This window comes from Argiope bruennichi, chromosome 3 (genome assembly GCF_947563725.1).
Source record: "Argiope bruennichi chromosome 3, qqArgBrue1.1, whole genome shotgun sequence".
Lineage (NCBI taxonomy): Eukaryota > Metazoa > Arthropoda > Arachnida > Araneae > Araneidae > Argiope > Argiope bruennichi.
Window position 1 is genome coordinate 111,531,967 of NC_079153.1, and position 20,669 is coordinate 111,552,635.

The following is a 20,669-nucleotide window of genomic DNA, read 5'->3' on the forward strand; positions in this document are numbered from 1 at the left end:
CATTAATATCTAAAGAATGAATAATAATTATGAAAAAAAATAAGGCATGGAAATATTATCTACTAATCTAGATAAAAGAAAAATAATTTAACTTCTTCAGTGTTTGTGGAATGAACGTTAAAAAATGTAATTGTTTAAAATTGTTAAAATGATTTAAATTCTAATTCATATTTTTTTTTCGTTTATTTCCTTATAATGAATCTTTTAAATTTTCACATAGTATTTTTATAAACTTAAACGAATCATCATAATGAAAAAATAAATAAATAAAGGAAAATTCTAACTCTTTTTTTTTTTTCACTCTTTTTATCATAATGAATCTGAGTCATTCAAAGTTTTAAAATAACTATTTGTTTGAATTTTGGCAAGAATTCCTAAAGTGCATGAATATTTTTCTTTTAATATTAATGTTAGTCGAAATTGGGGGGAAATAATATTGTAAATCCTTTTGTATACATAATTCATAAATTTATACTGTGATAACAGTAGAAGTTTACATTTTTCTTATTGTTTTTTATATGACAGAAACCTCTCACTATTTTATTTTATTTATTTTTTACTTTTATAATTATACGAAATTATAATTCGTTTCAAAAATATATATTTTGCTTTCAAATAAAAACTTCGGGTGTTTTTTTTTGTTTTTTCTGCTGTTGCTGATGTAGAAATTTTTTTTATTATTATTATTATTTCTTACAAACATAGTTGAAATTTTCGAATTGAACTATATTTTTGTACATCTTTCCTCTTTGTTTGGTAAATGAAGAATAAACTTTAAAAATATTGTTGAAATTAATTGTGCAAACTAAAAGCAAAGAAATTATGCGCGTTTACAAGTACTACAAATCGATTAATACAAATTTAAAAAAATTTCAGATTATATGTCAAGCAATTATTATATTCACATAAAATTAGATTAAAAATTTTACTATTTATTCTTTTTAGAATGTTTAAAAAAAATCGTATGGTATTTAAATGAAAATTTTCAAATTACTACACTAGTATAAGTTAAAAGTTTCTCTCTAATTAGTTAATTTACTCTTTAAAATTTTGAAACGATTATCTAAAAAAATTTTGTCTTCTAATTGATTTCAAAAAATTTAATACATAATTGTTGATAGAAAAAACGTTATATGAGCATATTTATCTTAAGAGAGAAAATACATAATTTTCCCGACTTTTTATTCTAATTGCAAAAAATGCGAGTACTATGTCCATATTTTATTATTGTGAATTGTTAAAAGCAATAAGAGCAGAAAACAATTTTGATTAAAAAATTCACAATGTTTTTGGATTTCGTCTTTTTTATTTAGAAATAAAATTTTAATTTTAAATATAAAGTATTAATGGTTTGTGATATGTTGTGATATGTTGATTAATAACTTCACGACAAATTAACAAAAAATTTAAAATTTGTAAAAAAAAATTGTCAACTTAATAAATTAAAAAACAACAACTGTTAGTTGTCTACTTTAATTGTACATGAAATAGTATGTAATATAATTTGCAACTTTTTCTGTTTTATTTTACTTCTATAACCGTGAAAGTATTCATTTTACTTTTAAGATTTTTCAAAATATAAACAAATTTAATTTAATGGTAGAGAGCTATTTTGAAAGAAATTATCAGTTAATTTCATAATAGAGTTGGTATTTTTCCCCCCTTCAGAAATTTCCATAAATCATCATTGTTATTGAATTTGTAAATTTATTCTATCTTGTAATTTCTTTATTTTATCATTCGATCAAATTCCGTAAAATTGAAAGCCAAACTGGATAAAGTTGAAAAAATCCTTCAGTTTTTTTTTAAATATCAGTATTTAAAATTTCTCTTTTAATGTTTAAAATGCCTGTCGTATATGAAAATGATAGTGCATTTCCGTAAAAAGAACAAAAATTCCGATTAAATATTATTCCAAATCTACATAGGACATTTCTAAGTTTATATATAACAATTTTATTAAATTATCAGTAGTTTTATTAAATTTATTATCAGTAGTATCAGTAGTTTTATTAAATTTACTATCAGTAGTATCAGTATTCAGTTTTCGAATTAAAAATTCATTATGCCACGCTTTTTTTGAAAATACTAATATATTAATTTATTTTTTACTCTTGTTTAAAAATAGTTATGAATGTCTTTAAATATATAAATAACATAATAATCACGTGCATTTTATTTCGTTCTGTTTTTTTTTTTTGAAGCAATAACTTTATCTTAATTTAAAAGATGTTGCGTTATATTTTTCTTAAGTACAAAAATCGGTAAAATATGAATTGAATATAATAATTTTATTTACCTAACTTTTAAATATCCTACAATTTGTATTCTGCAGTTATTCAGAAAACTAAGGATGAATATTTTTGATGCCTTTTATCACAGTTTTTTTTTTTAATGTAATGCTATTTATCGTAAGATTACAGGAAAAAACATATCTCTTTGTCTATTGTTTGTTATGCTTATATTTTAAAACAACTTTTTTATGTGAAATTAAGGTTTTTTTAAACTTATATAATAAACTTCAGCTTTCTGAGGCACTCTTTCAAACACTTAAATAAAATCTGTTCAAAATACTATACTATACTTTACTATAAAATACTATAATACTATAAAATCCTTCAATTTTTTTTTCATTTATCTAAGTGTAATTTTGATTAAATTCTGCTGCATATTAAAAAATAGATCGAGAATGAAATTAGAAGTTGGTTTTGCCTAAATAACTATGTTTTCAAATCTAAAATTTTATTAATTTTGTTATTTATTGCTTAATTGAGAAATCAATATTACAAAATGAATTTATAAGATGTTTATTAAAATATATATGAAATAAATAAATGAGTTCTTGCATATTAATGCAATGCACTTTATAGAAAAATAATTTTCTAAGATGTTATTTGATAGAAATTTTATAATAGATGTCTGAATAATTCTACAAAATTGAACTTTTAGATGTGATATGGATTTTTTAAAAATTAGGATACAACAGCAAAATGATTAGCAAGAATGACTATAATATATGGAAAATGCTGAAAATATCCATTTAAATCAAAATATTCTTTATTTTAAATAATTAGATACTATAACAGTAAAAGTTTTTCTTTTCTACCTCCAAAATGTGTTTTATTCTTTTTTTAGAACTTCTATTACTATACTTAGAACATAAAATATCCTATTATATTTGAAGTAGAAACTTGTATTTTAATATACTTTATCATAACATTTAACCTTCTAATTTCTTAGTATGAGTGGAATATTTGTTTACTTTTATTTCCTTGAGAATGCAATTGCTTTTAAATGATAAATAAATATATTCATTATTTATCGAAATTTATCCTGAGAAGTTAGAATTCCAGTTTTAATACACTTCATTAATTTTTGTTTTTGAATTTATGTGATATTTATGTGGAAATATATCAAATGTTGTTAAAATTTTGAGAAAAACTGATTTTGGTATAAAATAATATTACATAACTAATTTTTTATATTATAAATAATAAAGCATTGTTTTGATAAAAATTTCGGAAAAAATGTATTGCATTAAAAAATTTCTTTTAAATAATATGCTTCTATTGTGCTATTCTAATGGTTATCGACATGAGTTTAATTTTAGAACTTTTTAACTTTTGAGCTGAAAAAAATAAATTTACTATTTTATTTTATGCATTTGAAATTGCAATTTACTCATTGGTTTTATATATATTTATGACAATTAATGCTATAACTTGAAGAATATATATTTGAATTTGGCTAAATCTTAGCATGTATTTAAAAAAAAAAATGGTGAAAACAAATAGAAAAAGTTGCGATTGAAAGCTGTTCGATGCTCAACGTTCGATTTACCATAAAATGTAGTTTTACTATCTGTGTAAATCAATTTCCGACACTTTATTTAAAGGAACAAAATAAAAATGGCTGGTAGTTTTTTTTTTTTTTTTCTATTCTCTGAATATCAACAAAATACTTCCTATAAAGATCAGTTTTCTGCATAAATGCAATAAATCTATGAAAACAAATTAAATAGTTTTTTTTAAATTTATTATGCTTTTACAAATCATGTGTAATAGTTAATCAAAAACTGCATCAATAATATTCTGAAGAAGTATTCCAAAGCTAAGAGTATGAATTGATTAAAAAGTGTCCGAAATATTTTATAAATCTGATCAAATGTACGGTAATAAACAGAGCTTTATATCATGACAACTTCCAAAGTTTTGATTGTGAGCATATTAATTAATAAATATTTTTTATGTAAATACACTTATTCAGCTTCATTGATCAATAATAACAATAATAAACCTACTAATAAATAAGCAATTTATACGAATATTCATTTATTTTCTGTGAATAATAATAATAATAGCTATTAAAATGCTTTCATAAACGAATGACTCATTCAGCTATATTCAGCAATAATAATAAAGCTATTATCAAATTTGTAACTATTATGATAATTTATTCACTCAAAAATTTGGATTCATTGTCTTCCTACCTTCTCATCATTTAGTATATATTAGTTTGAGCTGTACAAATTAGAAAATAAAAAAAATTAATAAATCAAGAAAATCTGATTAAAATTCTATGATGCAAATATTTTACGAACGAATTATTTGAGGAATTGATATTTTTTAGCTAATATTTTGCACATAAAATCTGCAAAAACTTTCCACAAGACCTTTTTGACCTTTTTTCGAATTTTCTCTTTTGATTCAAAAGATAAATAACATATTGGAGCAACTTTGGCTCAAATTAGAAAATTCGTGATTTTTTAAATTTTTTTTATGCAAGATCATAAATATTTTATTGAAATTTACTTATTTCCTGTAAAGACCTGGAATCAAAATTTTAGTTCTGTTAAATAATTCTTATTTTTACTGTGTGATAACTTCTATCATAGAAAATCATATTTACAGACTTATTATGAATGTGAATGTGTTTTTTACTTCATATATGTAAAATAAAAGAAATTATAAACATAATTTCATTTATATTGATTTCCCTAAAGCCGAAAGCATTTCTTTTTATTTCTTTATATAATAACACGCGATACGATAGTAAATTATTATAAATTTTAATGCTGAACAAACTGTCGCAAGCCTTTCATCTTCAGTCTTTTTTGTCATTTTTTTTCGGAAATTCAAAAAGTCTCAATTCAGAAATTAGCACTTTTTTCTTATCAGCGCTTAATTCCCTAGTGTTTACGGGATATTTGTAGAGATTCGCGGATATGACCTGTAACAATTCTTAAATTATTGTTATCATCCGAGCGAAAATTATAATTCCTTTTGTATCCTATCATTTTGCATGTTTAGGTTTCATTATCTAGCCAGTTGTCTTTTTCTGGCGTATTATTCTTGGCATGATTTTCATTTTTGATATCATTCTTGACAGTTTTTGGAGCTTTTGTGTGAAGTTTCTTGTAATATTCTTCAATTCTTCTTCATCTTTTCTTGGACTCTGTTAGTAGAAATGAGTATATTTTTGCACAAGGGCATTCACTTAGAGCAGTTTGAAAGTTGGTCCTTTGTTCAATGTGTAATAACCCTTATGATAATCTTGACTTCTCATGAAAGCTTTTTAAAAAGCAAGAACGTTTCCTTCAAAACCTGTTCTTGGATTTTGTGTGTGTTGTCAGTAAATTGGTTCATAGATTATTTAGTTTTTCATGACAAAAAACAACGATATCCTTCCATTTTAAGCAGCTTTGTCAGTTTTTCATAAAACACCTTGAATTCATCTAAAATAACTGTAACATTAACTGTACCAATATCTTACCGCCTACAATTGATTTAATAAAATGTAAAAGATTTTAATATTAAAACTATTTTTAATTCTACTTAACCAACAAAAATATTTTAATTCTAATTGCTCCTTTTATTTTCAAAAATGCAGTTTCATTCACTGCAGATTTTATAAAAATTTCTTTGGCTATTTTGAAATATTTTCCATTAAATATCTGCAAAATGTGTGTCCTTTTATTTGATATGCAATATTTATTTTATTTTGGTATTTCTTATTCATAAAAGAATGCATTAATTGTGTTTAGAAGCACTGTTATTTCAATGACAAAAGTAAGTCTAGTAAGCAAAAGTAAAAAGTAAGTGTCTTTTTTAGCATAATGTCGCATATGTGAGAAATTAAAAGGCATTAATCATTAAAATGCACAAAAATAATTTTATATATCAGCTAGTTGAAATAAATATATTTTTTTCAAAAATTATGAATTAAAGAAAAAAAAAAAAAACAGTAGCTGTAAGAACGTCCTTAAAACAAAATACGGAAGAAAAAAGGTTTGCAAAAATATTTGAAAATAAATTTAAATAAATAATAATGATTCATAAACCTTGTATACATGTTGAATTATATTTATAATATTAATACAGTCACAGTCTAATATATAAAAATTATGCCACAAGTTTTTTATGCTGCAATATATAAATGGTATGGGATTGCTACAAAAATTGTGGTTATAAACATTTAAATATTAATTCAGTTAGTGCAAAAAGTTCTGAACAGTATTCATAATAATAATAAATCGCTACAATTCTGTTTACTCTATAAGAAAAGCATTAGATATAAAAAGTAATATAAATTATTTATAGTTTGTTAGAAAATCTGTTCATAGATTGCTTTTCCATACTTTTTCTTATATCTTGGTTAATGTGCATGAGTTAATTGAAATAATCCTATAATTATTACTTATTATAATCATTTATTATGTATTATACTAATCTACACTTACGAATCCTTGAAGAGTACATGCGAAAAATGCAAATATCATATTTAACAGCATCGATAGAACAAGAAATTCACATACAAGAAATGTTTCTGGATGTAATAAAATTTGTAGTTTTAAATTCATTTAATGGGTTTTAAGTATTGAATTTTTTATTGCAATTTTAATAACCAAAATATGTATCGCTGGATATGCATAAAGAAAGTAAATTAAAAAAAATATAGAATTACTTAATCTTATAATTTAAACTTAAGTTGAATACATTTCGTAGTTTTTACGTCTTCAAAATAGAATAAGCAATCAATGCATTGAAAATATATGTTAATCATTTATTTATGCAATCTGCTTCTTAAGTTATATGTTTCATTTTGTATTCTATGTTATATGTGCAAAAAGAAAACAAAAATCACTCACAATGAAAAAATTCAAATAATCTAAATTACGTAGATATTTTTCTCATTTTAATGATAGTAAAAGAATACAGCCCTTTGCGATTTTTTGTGTAAATTTCTGGCCCACATTTCGGCTGTAATTTCCTGATATTGGATTCGACTGTAAGATTCTGTATTTATAACTCGGTTCTACCAATGGCTATCCTTGTATATGGACTTGAAACATGTTAAATCTGTTAAACATCACCCGCTAAAATGGTCTTGAAGTTTGCTGAAGACATACCAATTCGAGTGCCATGCCCGCCATCTGATCATGTTTCAGAATGATTAGATCCGTCACAAAATAATTCTGGTGTTGCTTCGAAAAAACATAAATCTGACTAGACTAAATTAGCCTCTTTTCTTGTGATCTTCAAATTTTACCCAAACTATAAATGAATTTGTATTTTGGAATAGCACTCATTATCGTTTAAGTAAAAATTAAACTTTTCAAAGCAGAGCCACAAAAATAGAGAAATACATTTCTCTCTTACTTTGTAATTGTTTGATTGCAGATCTCACAACGCACTCATCTTCCAACATATTAACTGTGTCATTGTACTAATGAAAAGTTGTTTCTGAATTCATGTGACTCCAATTATTTGTCTACTTTACTCCACATGTGACAAAGTCGCACCGCAAAAGCTGCGACAAATGGAGCCCAACTCTTTTCTACACCTAAACCACACACTCCTACAATTTTACCACAAAACCATTGTGGTTGACAGAGCTGTTTAGTACTGTAAATAAATGGTAAAGGACCATTCTGTTTCTCTATTCAGGCATTAAGTGTTAAGTTGGCAATTCGCACTCAAAAACCATTGCTACCGGTTTTTTGGTTACTCACAGTTTTATCAGTTGTGAAAGTTTTAAACTATTTATAAACAACGAAGCATGTTTCTATTATTTGCAAATTTTCAACTTTTCTGAACGAAATATTTTTTTTATAGCAATTACAATTATTATTCTGCTGCTCCGCAAAACTAAAATTCTTACTTAAATTTGAAATAATAAATACGTTAAGAGCCAAACCTGTTTTATCGTCTTTTCCGTTAAACCCATGTTATTTCATTACATCGATATGCTTGTGGTTGGAGATCTGTGTAAGGTTTTATGTAGTTCTTGTATGTAATTTTCATAATATGTATTAGTTTAAAAAGGCTTCCTTTTCAGTCAATTAACTATGGTTCTTATTTGAGCATAATTTGAAACTAATAATTAATGGAGTATGAATATTAACGCATTTTGTAAAAAAATTAACTGTCTATCTATCAAATTACCAGGCTGAAAAAATTCGATTTGTTTTAGGATTAGTTTTTAGGATTAGTATTTTTTTTTAAAAAAATCTTAAAATGTCATTTGTGGGTATTTCTAAAACATAATCGTAATATTTATATTAATTTTATAATTTTTGAATTTTAATATAATTAATTTAATATTAATTTTATAATTTTTGAATTTAGAATTAAAGGAGTTTCATCAATAAAATTTGTAATTGAATTTAATTTTTGAAGTGGAATGGAGCTGCCACATCTTAGGTCTTAGTCACTAATAAACAGAATCCGTCGCTTTAAGATGCTTGATTTTGAATATATGGATAGCTGAAAGTATGGATAATTGTATATTTAAATATCTGAGCTTTTTTTGAAATGCAGTAAGTTCATTTTCCATGTTTTATTCAATCTTGTGAAAGTTGAAAGAATTAACAAGAGCCATACAGAATTTTATTTAAAATATATTTACAATATTTCACAAATTGCAGCAGTCATTATCTATATAAAATTGTTGCCGAAATTTAAGTTTAGATGTGCATTTTATTTATTCCGCACTTTTATTTTTTTTATATAAACCATTATAATTTGTAATTCGAGTACCCTAATTTTACTGATTATTAGATACTATTATTATATCTAATTCAATATTTCATTGCTCAAACTTATTTTACAACTCTCTTTAATGTTTAATTTTGAATATAATCAATCTTGTTTTCTATAATATACTCCAATTATATCAAGAAATACTTCAAAGTTTAAATCGACTAAATAATCATTATTCTAATCATCATTCTAAAATTTGTGGTATAAAATATTTTGAGTGATTATATATATATATATATATATATATATATATATTCAAATTTCTATTGAAATATCTCTTAAATGTTTAGAATTACACATAATTCATGTAAAAATAGTTAGTTCATCGTAAATTCATAAATTTTATGCGTTTAAGGTCCAGTCTTCCAATTTTTTTTTTTTTTTGCAAGGAAACTTTATGAAATTGCTTTTATAACTTTTCGAAATTGATAGAAAAAAGAAATTTTTTTTTTGTTTAAAAAGACAAAGTTTTAGTTTCAGTGCATTGCATTATTGTTTTTGGAAAAATATACAATATCAAATTTATGATGTTGTCCTTATTAAGTCTGACTGGAATTATAAGTATATAGTATAAATTTTGTTTTTTTGATAGTTTATATTATTTTATGGGTATGAATCTGCATTTAAATGATTTGTATACATCAATATATTATTTTTAATAAGCTTGAAAATATGAAATTTTTAAAATTGGAATTTGAAAAGCGTAAATTTATTCAAAAGATGAATAACTTTGATCAATTGCCAATCAAAAATTAAATTTAAATTGCATTTGTACTAATATACATTAAAAGAAAAAATTCCTTTGGGTGAAATTCGATTTCCAATAGACTGCATTTATTTTAAAACAAAGGAATTTGGATTGCAATTCCTGCATTTTTATTTGTTCTTTTTCACTAAGCAGAGAAAAGACATTAGCACAATAGCAGTCATCCATGGCGAATTATATCGTCGCTGAATGAAATATTCACAATTATTTTCTCACGTTTATCTTTAAAACGTAACAAAAATTGTATTTATTCATATCTTCTTAGTCATTTTTGTATTTATTTATTGCAATGCGAAATTTGTTTTCAATTGTCTTGAAACTGTATGCATTCAGAAATTTTTTCCAATTCATTAATTGCATTATCTTTATTTATGTTCTTTTATAAGCATCAACAATTATTTCTTTTTTCTTCCTTGCTTTATAAGTAAATTTTGTAATTATTGAGAAGTTTATATTTTGGATTATTTTATATTTTTAATGATTGAATCTTTCTTCTCTTACTTCCCGACGTTTCGGTATTTTGAAATTTTGTATGCCTATGTTTTTTTAGATTAATATAATATCAATTTTTGTATTTTTAAAATCTCAATCTCAGTTGATAATATCAGTTGATTAACATAAATAATAGTATATAATTATAATATTAATATAAATTATAATTAATTGATTAATATGAATTAAATTTTTAATCCATACATATTGCGCCACTTAGTAGTAAGATTGAGAAAAATTCTTTTCAATATTTCATAGATTTTTAATAATAAACTATAAAGTCTGCAAAGTATAAGGTAATTTTTTAAAAAATTACTTTTTTATTCAAGTCAAATATGTTTTTATTAAATTTATTTTCTTTACAGGAAAGAGTTTCAACCTGACGATCCACGTTGCCACTAACCCACCTCAAGTAGCCACGTACAATAAAGCGATAAAAATTACTGTTGATGGACCTAGAGAACCACGAACCAAATCTCGTAAGTCGTCGAATTTCGAACATATTAAAATTACATATTTAAAATTCAATTTCTTTGGATTTGTAAACAATAAAAATTGTTTGTGATCTTATTGAATGCTAAATAAATGTACACCTGAATTTATTACCGCATTTTGAAATTATCTTTCAAAAATTCGAACATCAAAATTTATTGTTTGTTTAAGTTGGATTATTTTTGATAATTAGTTCCCGAATTTAGATATTTCAAAATATAACTTTTTTTCTAAGATTTTAAATTCTATTTAAACTTTGACTGAAATGTCATTTTTGAACGCTTGTTTAAAAAGTTGTCATTAGTCCTGTGCCATTATTTATAAAATTATTAATATATAATTTTAAAAATACAAAAACATTGGAATGGATGGTCATTTTCAAGAATAAATAAATACTCTTCCATTCCAAATTTTTATTTTTATTTCATGCAATTATTTTTGTTATTTTATTCATCTGGAAAGAGATATTCTGCGTTATTTTCTAAAATATAAAATTTTAAAATTTTTCATAAGCATCTTTTATTTTAAAATATTTTATATATAGAAAGATATAGGCTAAAATAGATTAGGCAGCATTTGGAATCTTACCATTACAACTAGCATTTTCAGTTTTTATTTTAATTGCTGAAAAAGAAAGTTTTTTTTTAAAAAAAATTATTTTCAAATGTTGATTTTATAAATTATAATTAGTATTTAAAACTTACTAATTGAACATATTGGTAATATGTGTATTGTAATCTATGTTTTCATCTATTAAGAAAACATTTTACGTTTAACTTTTTTTGTGTGTTATTAAAATTGAATATTCGGTATGAAATTATTTGCCAATGCAGATTTTATGAGTTACAATTAATGTTTGCAACTTTTTACGAATAGTTTCAATTAGATTTCTGATCATTTATATCTATATTTGATTTTTTACGTTGTTTTAAAGCAAATAAACCTCATATTTATTTTGCGTTATTCTAAGCGTGTATTTTCGATTTCAGTGTTGGCTATTTATTATTTCATTAATCAGTGGATCAGCTTTCTATTATGTTGAATTCTTCAGCGCGTTATAATAGAAAGAATGAAATATTTAAATTTCCATATTTAATGTCATCTTCCAAGTCATTTTTAATTCTATTTCGTTTTAAAGAGGAAAAGAGGATGCTCTTTATAGTGACACTTTTCAACTCTTTTTCTCGGAAATAGAGGTCGTGGTCTTTAACGTCTATTTGTACACGCGGGTCTTTTTCTTCCTTTCATTTTTTTGTACATTCAGAACGATATACCGGAAACGCGATAGTGTAAAACGCGCAGTACAGGTATCCCAGTGCACAGATTAAGAAGATCATTTAGTTTATCCAGATGGCAAAGTGTCGGAACTCATCGGATATTGACTGCAAGAGTTTTCTTATAAACCTCTCCATTTCCCATGCCTTAATATTTGGTATCGGCTTTCAGATTTAAATTTCATTTGACTTTTAAACAACGCTATTTCAATGTCTATGCCCCTTTTTCCGTATCGATATCTGTTCGGAAAAGTAACTGAAAGATCTGTGCGTACGTGACAAACAAGTGTCGGACCTTTCGTATGTCCTTCGCACAGTTGTAAGAAAGTGCTTATGCTCCTTAGAGTCTATTTGCCGACGCATTCCAACCTAGTTCTTCGAAATTTAATCTAAAATGATTGTTTGTTCAGGAAATGAAGTTTTACTAACACTTCATAACCAGGCACGGGCTGAAATGGTTTTTTAAAAGGTTTTTTCTAAGAAAAAGCATCTCCAGTTGTTCTAAAATAATATTCATTCCAATATTTCATGAAGATTTTTACAACGAAACATCTAAACTTTATTAGGTTCTACCATAAATAGCAACTATATTTTGAGAAATATTATTGATTGGAAGATTAAAATGACGAAATGTGTGAGAGCATTTGCAGTAAAACGGAAATGTCAGTACCGCCTTGTTTTTTGCTTTGACATTTTGAATTTTCGTTTTTCTGTGATTTCCTCATGGTTATGAGGTTAAAATCGCCACGGAAATGATATTGCGTTATGACACAAAATGAAATAATTTAAATTTCGCTTTTTATATGTTAAAATTCTTAATAAGTAGACATATTAAAATTATTATACTATAGAACAAAATTTGAATTAAAAAATGAATTTAGAAATGACAAAATGATTTTCTGGAGAAGCTGATAATTTTTAAATAGAAAATCATAATAAGGATTTATTATTATTTTTTTTTCAAATTAACATCTTTGCATGATAATACATAATTAATAAATATAATTAAAAATTAAATAATTAAAAAAATTATTTCTATAAATAAGTTATTTTAATAAACAAACAACATATAGAGCTTTGAATACCAAAGTTGCACATCAAAATAATCAGTGTTAGTTACGTCTAACATTTTTTAAAATATTTTTCATTGAAATTTTTGATTGAATTCATTGTTTAGCAAGTAGGCTCCTTCAGCAAATAATGGGATTTTAAAAAAAACTATTTAATTTTATTCAATATGGACATAAGGTACGGAGTATTTCACTTAAAAACTATTTAATAATGCAAATTCTTTGTTACAATTTTTAGTTTTTCCTGAAAAAAAATTTAAATAAATGCGAATTATAAATTTTTTAGCATTATTTTAATAGAAAATTCAATTTATCTGAAAAAATTTAATTATTTACGAATTCGAATTAAGAAAAAACTCGAATTAATTAAATTCCACTGCGTCAATCATACTGATTTTGAATCATTAATATTCATATATCATCTATTTACACTTAAAACTTAATTATTTATTATAACAATTAATTACTTTTAATTTTTTTTTATTTTTGTACTTTTAATTTTTTTATTCTGTATTGCCAGAATTATTATCATTATTATTTAAAAAGATTTAAATATATAAATTAATAGTATTATTCTCTGTAACGTTATTTTTCCTGTAATCAGCTTGATGTAGGCAAGAATTCTTTAAAGGAATATTAGGTATGTTCATAATGAAATTTATCATTATGAATATACCTAATTATACAACATGATTCTATCACATCATGTTTTAAGTGTATAAAAAATAAGTAATATTCTTGTATTTGAGGCAGGCAAGTCCGTTGCTATTTCTGCTTCTTATATACTTTTTGAAATAATTCCAAATTAATGTATCAAAACCCTATTTACAGTACAGAATTGTTAATCAATTGTTATACGATGTTTCAAATGAATATTTTTTTTTTTATTATTATTTCATCTATTCAAGAAATGGTCTTTTAATTTGATAGTAAGAACTAGCTGCATTTAAAAAAATCAGGACGATTCAATGAGAAAATCAGACAAGAAATCAATTAATCATTCTTTATGTAATATTGCATAAGATAAAAGTAAGAAAAATGAAAAAAATAAGAGGGAAACGACAATTATGTGAGCGCCTATCAAAATTAGGTCGTCATTGAATCTGAACCAGAAAGAAATGACAAGATTTTTCTTACGATTGCATAATGCATTTTCAGCCCTCGTTGTCATGTTATATAAATAATTGATTCAACAGGCATCTGAACAGGTGTTATATAAAGTGTTGTTATCATTACGAAGCTGTTGCATCATTCTTACTTTAAGTAATTTTCTGTTAACTCTTTATAATTTTTAATAACAATTCCTTGCTATCTCTGGACAAATTCTCCACTATTTTTCAGTGCAAACTATTTTACTCGTATTTTCTCTATAGGAGGAAAGTCTATCCTAATTTGCATATTCGTTTTTCTTATTAGTAGAAATTTAGCAATAATTTCCAGTTCAATGACGTTAGTTCCTTTGAAGTCACTGGCATTGCGTCAAGGTTTCCTTGTTGCCTTTCAATAATTTTTAATTTCAAAGGTCACTGGCAAGAGTTTGGGTTAACAATGCCGCATGTGAGAACACCACTCAAACAAATTCGCCTACCCCTACTCCTGAAATCAGAATCATTGATTCTTTAACTCTTTGTACCCCTATGTCGAATCGGACTTTTCATTTTCAAGGGATAGTAGCAAAATAATTATGAAATGTTAATGTTATGAATTATTAATTTAATTCTTTAAAAAATATTCTAATTTCATTCTGAGCAGATCAGGAATTAATACTTAAACTATACCATAGGCTTCTTAAATTGCATCATGTTTCTCAAAAATAGACGAGTATGAAATATCAAATCGCAAAAATTGTCGCCTCCGTTTACAAATGTCTTATTTAATTATCAATAACTTGCTTTAGTTTTCAAATGCCTTATTTAATTATCAGTAATTTTCTTTAGTTTTCAAATGCCTCATTTAATTATCAGTAATTTTCTTTAGTTTACAAATGCTGTATTGAATTATCAGTGACTATCCTAGTTTGCAAATGCATTCATATAATTTTATTGAAAGTTTTCAGCAATTTATTTAATAAACGAGAAATAATTTTTAATTTCAAATGTTTTATAAAATTCGGATAATTACATTTTTATTTAATTGACTTAAGATTTCATAATGAATTATTATTTGTGTGTTATTTTTTATAACAATGGTAAACTACTAAACTGTATAAATATCGTTTTATATAGTTTAGTGTCAAAAACCAATAACTTACTTTAACAAAATAGCAATAATTTCCAATTCCTAACAGCAATAGCAAGAGATTCGACAATAGTGATATAGTGTTAAATGCTCTGCCTGTAAAACAACAACGAATTCAAATCCTAAGTGCTGGGAGAAAATAAATACGATTTTATTTTCAGGAGATTAAGGCATAAAAGGCATTTGTATAAAATAACTTTCTACGTCCCCCGTTGTTGAGAAGAACAACATCGCGTGGAAGTCTTTCCACGAAAAACGACATAGCACTTATTTTCAGCAACCGGGGTGGAGTGGGAAAGGATTTATTTATGATTCCTATATGAGACATTGTTAATGAAATGTTACGCACAGTAAAACGCTGCTCTTATTTTCAGCAGACAAGGAAATAAAGGACATTTGTATAAAATAGCTCCCAATGTGCCACGTTGTTAAGAACTAAGCCAATGATATTACACCACGTGAAGATCTTACCGATGTCAGAGGATATTGTACTTATTTTCAGCGAGCAGACGGGGTGGGTCGGGCAGGATTTATCCCTTGTCAGCAGCCGGCATGAAATGACAGAGTCGGTGGCAAACTTTTCGTTTGTTTCTAAAAATTGTTTTGATGCTCTTTCAGAAGGATGCGCGTGTAAATAGATTCTTCATTCTGCAGTCTAGAGGGATAGATTACGTGTCCTACACGTGGAACGTCGCCCGTTTGTCGCTTGAGCATCACCCTGCTTCATGAAGAGAGTGAAAAAAAAGACCGAGGGGATAATAAAGAAAGTGACGGTTGCCCATCTGTGTCAAAAACGTGGTTTCGTCCTCCAGCTGTCTGTTTGCTTTACGCGCTAGAAATTTTGCGCAACTCACTTTTTTTTTTCCAAACCAGACTGCAATCCACCAAGCAATTTGTGATGAAAAACAAAAATACTGGATGCACGCATTCGGGACTGGCCCGAACAAAAGTTGGAGGGGGGGGGACTTGAAAAAAGTTTTATGCAACAAAACAATTTTTTACTCTTTGATATTACATTGCACATATTGGTCTATTAAGAACTTAAGAAATACATGGTAATGACAATCGTTAATAAAATAAAATAAATAACCTTATTAAATATACAATTATTAATCTGAATTCTGATATAAAGTTACAATATCGTGTTTTTGTTTCATTAACATATTTTATAGCAAATTATTTGATATAAAATTAATGTCTTCATAATTTAGATTTTTTTTTTTTCTTTTTGGCAAATATGACAGATGAGTAAAGAGACAAGAGATCATTGACCTGAGTAATTACATATACGAATGATGAAATATTAATTGTCTGCAAACATGTAATGGATGATAATTAACAAATAGGATCGATAAGAAATAAGATAAATTCGTCTCACGATGATATTGCATCTGCCTCATAGTGTGTGGTTAAAATTCCTGTCTGTATCTGAATCGCTTATTTTCTCAACAACCAATGAAACTGCACATGCATAATGCTTATCAATTCTTAAGTTGTGTTTTCTCGAAGAGGGAGGAGCCCCAAACTGAGACATCAGCAGGTGGGGACCCAGTACTCTCTCTCCAGAGAGCAATTATGGTTCCAGAGGTGAGTTCAGAAGGATTTGTGGCCCATCTGCCAAGTCTTCGATCGCCTTTCTTGACTCACCGGCTCCTAGGTGCCTGCCTCACCTGAGCGCCTTCTCGTTTCATTGCAGCGGGGCAATCGACTTGTTTGTCGGCGTCGTCCTGTGGATCCTCCCTTGGCTTAATGGACGCGTTGTCCTTAATGGAGCAGTGAGTGGCGGAGGGCTCCAGGCCTTTTCGGTTGACATTTAAGAAATCGCCGTGGCAATGACTTTTAATCGCGTTACCGGTGGCTTCTGCAACGGTACGCAGAAGAGATATCATTATGCATAAATGCGGGCGATTATCGTTCGTAATATGGAAAACAGGATGCGTTATATTTTTTTCCTCCAAAAGTTCCAGAAGGTGGAATGGGTTGCTTAATGATCTTTCTGTAGAGGGAAGTTGCCTATATTGATAGGAAAATTATTCTTGTTTACGGAATTTTCCTGCCATTTGCATTCCATTTTTGATGTTTTGGAGATTAATTGTCGTCAGACACGGATTAAAGTACTGTATTTTTAAATTTATAAGTTCATATTAAGTCATTCAAAGATACCGTTATACATAAGCATTTGACCTGTATCAAATACATATCAAAATGACCTGTTACACATAAGCATTTGAAGTATTTCCTGCATTGTGTGTTGAATCAATACGTCGTCACATTCCCAATATACAGAAGTGCCATCTAAAATAGTAGTAGGAAAAAAAAAGAAAGAAAGAAAGAAATGATTTAAATATTCTTTATATCGATATATTCCATATATCGTGATAATCAAATGAGAAATTAAGGTATTGATTAGTTATCAATCAAATTAAATTTCTTGTAATGTAATTATTAGCAAATTTTAATAGCATATTTATAATCAAAATATTTCTTCGGCTTTTCTTCTTATTTTATGTGCTGATAAACATAAGAATCTGAAAAAAATAATATATATGAAAACTTCCATGAGGACCACTGTTTTTAATGTAATCCTACTGTGGAACTTCTAGTACCTTAACTTTTCTGTTACATAAAAAAGTTATGTAAAAATAAATAATACTGAATATGTGAAAAGATTTTTCTTTGATGTAATTATATACTAAATTTAATTATAATTTTAAAGTTAGCTTTGATTTTAATATCAGTTATATAACACTGAAACCTGGAATATTTCTTAATAATAAAATTCAAGGAACTGAAATTAATCTAGTTCTAAAATAAACTTACTCCATATGCAAAATAAATTATTTTTAATATTTAATTACATAATCAAATATAAAATCTGATAATTTACATTTTTTTCAATTCAATGTTGCAAAAGATGGATCAAATTTTCTAAGAGAATATATATAATTATTCATAGGCATAAGAATTCTTTTTGAGTATTATTATTATTATTTGAAAATTCGTATTTAATACTTTGTATTCTTAATTCGTATTTTTATCGTTTTCCAATACTTAGATTAATTTTAACAGAATCTGTGAAACATCAATCTCATATCAAATATATTTGTTTTATAAAATATAAATAATGATTTACATTTTTTTTAAATTTAATGTTGCTCTAAAAATGAATCAAACTTTCTAAGAGATTATATATATTTATTCATAGGCTTAAGAATTCTTTTTGAGAATTAAATTTTTATTGAAAATTCGTATTCATTAGTATTCCAATCAGTTGATATTTCATAGATTCTGTTAAAATTAGTTTAACTCATATCAAATATATTTGTTTTGTAATCAAATATAAAATCTGGTAATTAAAATTTTTTATTTAATATTGCATGAAAGGTGAATCAAACTTTCTAAGAAATTACAAAAAATTATTTATAGCATAAGAATTCTTTCTGCGAATTAAATTATTATTGAAAGTTCGTATTCATTAATATTCTAATACGCTGATATTCCATAAATTCTGTTAAAATTAATCAAACTCGTATCAAATATATTTGCTTTATAATTAATGCAAAATTTGATAATTTTAAATTTTTTTAACGTTGCCTTAAAGGTGAATCAAACTTTCTAAGAAATTACATAAAATTATTCATAGGTAGAAGAATTCTTTCTGAGTGTAAAATGTTTCAGAAAATTCATATTCATTAATATTCGCATTTGATGATGCTTATTAGATTCTGTTAAAATTAATCTTACCCGTGCCAAATATATTCGTTTTGTATTATAAAATTGAGCATTATTTTGATTCAGCTATCCTTGATTCTAATTTGCTGTTTTTCTTTCCCATATTTTATTATTACGTTGGAAAATTTCGAGTATTTTCAATGCAGTTAAAAAAAAAATATATGCCCTAGTGTTTGTGAAGCTTCTTTTTATTACCGGGAAAGTGCATGACTTAACTAGCTGAGATAAAGTGATTATTTGTTTCTCTTGAGTGAGTAGCGAAATAAACATTTCGCGCTTGAAATATTTGTAGTGGGAGATGTTTATTCAGTATATATAAACACACTACTTAGATGTTTATTGCGTTGTTGCTTATTTTGCTTAGTTAATGGATTGCTAGGCAAAATCCAAAAGCAGGATATTAAGACTGCTTTAATTTCATTATGCTTCGTTTAAAGATGACATAAATATAAAAGACTGAATTATCGCTTGAGGAATTGTTTAACATTTTAAGTCTTTCTGCTCCTAAGTCGAATTTAACTCGTTATTCTGAGAGATGCATTGTTTTTATATTCTTCTTAGATAATAATTATTACAAAAGCCGTACAAATAGAAAATTCTCTAACGTTAATTTTTAAGAAATTAAAACCAATCTATAAATATATTTTTGATCTTTCTAAGCTCTGAAAAGAATCTTGACACTTTTATAGTATAATTATGCATTTTATTGTTTTCCGGAGGGCAAAAAGTTAAAACAGGTATGAATTTTTCTACGAAGTCACGGATGATAAAGTTTCAGCCATTATTACAAATCAATTGAGCAATCAAATTTTTAATTTCGAACCAACATTACTCATCAACCATTATTCTGAAGTATAATGAGGAATGCTTTGAGATGGACTGCGTAATATTGAATGTAATTAAATGATTAAGCTGACATACTTTTTATTTTTTCAAACTTTCACACCACATCAGCAGAAGGGCGTTTTAGGTTTAACGTTTAGGGCGGATCTCCACCCCAAGACCTTCCACTTAGAAAGTCTACTCTCTGCCACGAGACCACTGCTGTCCCCAACTTTTTGCTATTAGGTCACCATGATCCCTTTCACCTGTGAGTTTTTTCTTTCTATAAATGCCATTATCATCCCACTTTTCTTCCAAATATGCATCCTTTTCCTGTATTTTATGGAATTACTTGGATTATAACTTCGTTAACCACAAAGAGAAAGTCCCGCATTACAGGAAACAATAATAAGACAATAAGTATTATAATAACCTTAAAAAATTGTTTTGAATCTCGTACCGCTGGAGCAAATTGACGCACGCGTATTTCCCGCGTTTTTATGTTCGATTCGGGTCACGTCCGACCGGTCGCCTATCTGACCAGCATCTAGTTTTCTGAGAACACTGTTGCTCCGAAACCGTGCAAAATCCTTTCTCCTTTTTCAAAATTCGTGTTTTTCATCACTCGCGCTGCGTCAGCCCAATTTCATAAGTCATTCACAAATGGACAAGGTATGGTTAGTACATCGGGACGGGCGTTCTTTGGCGACAGCCGCCCATAAATTATTTGCATACTTTCTTT

At 26.2% G+C, this 20,669-nt stretch overlaps 1 protein-coding gene across 1 annotated transcript in view; it reads left to right on the top strand.

Moving 5' to 3' along the window:
• The window catches only part of LOC129963659 (runt-related transcription factor 1-like), a 50,969-nt gene that overhangs the window by 6,783 nt on the left and 23,517 nt on the right, over window positions 1-20,669 (top strand). The window contains exon 2 of the mRNA XM_056078154.1: window positions 10,665-10,778. Coding sequence (XP_055934129.1) covers window positions 10,665-10,778 — 114 coding nt within the window. The remainder of the gene's footprint in view (window positions 1-10,664; window positions 10,779-20,669) is intronic.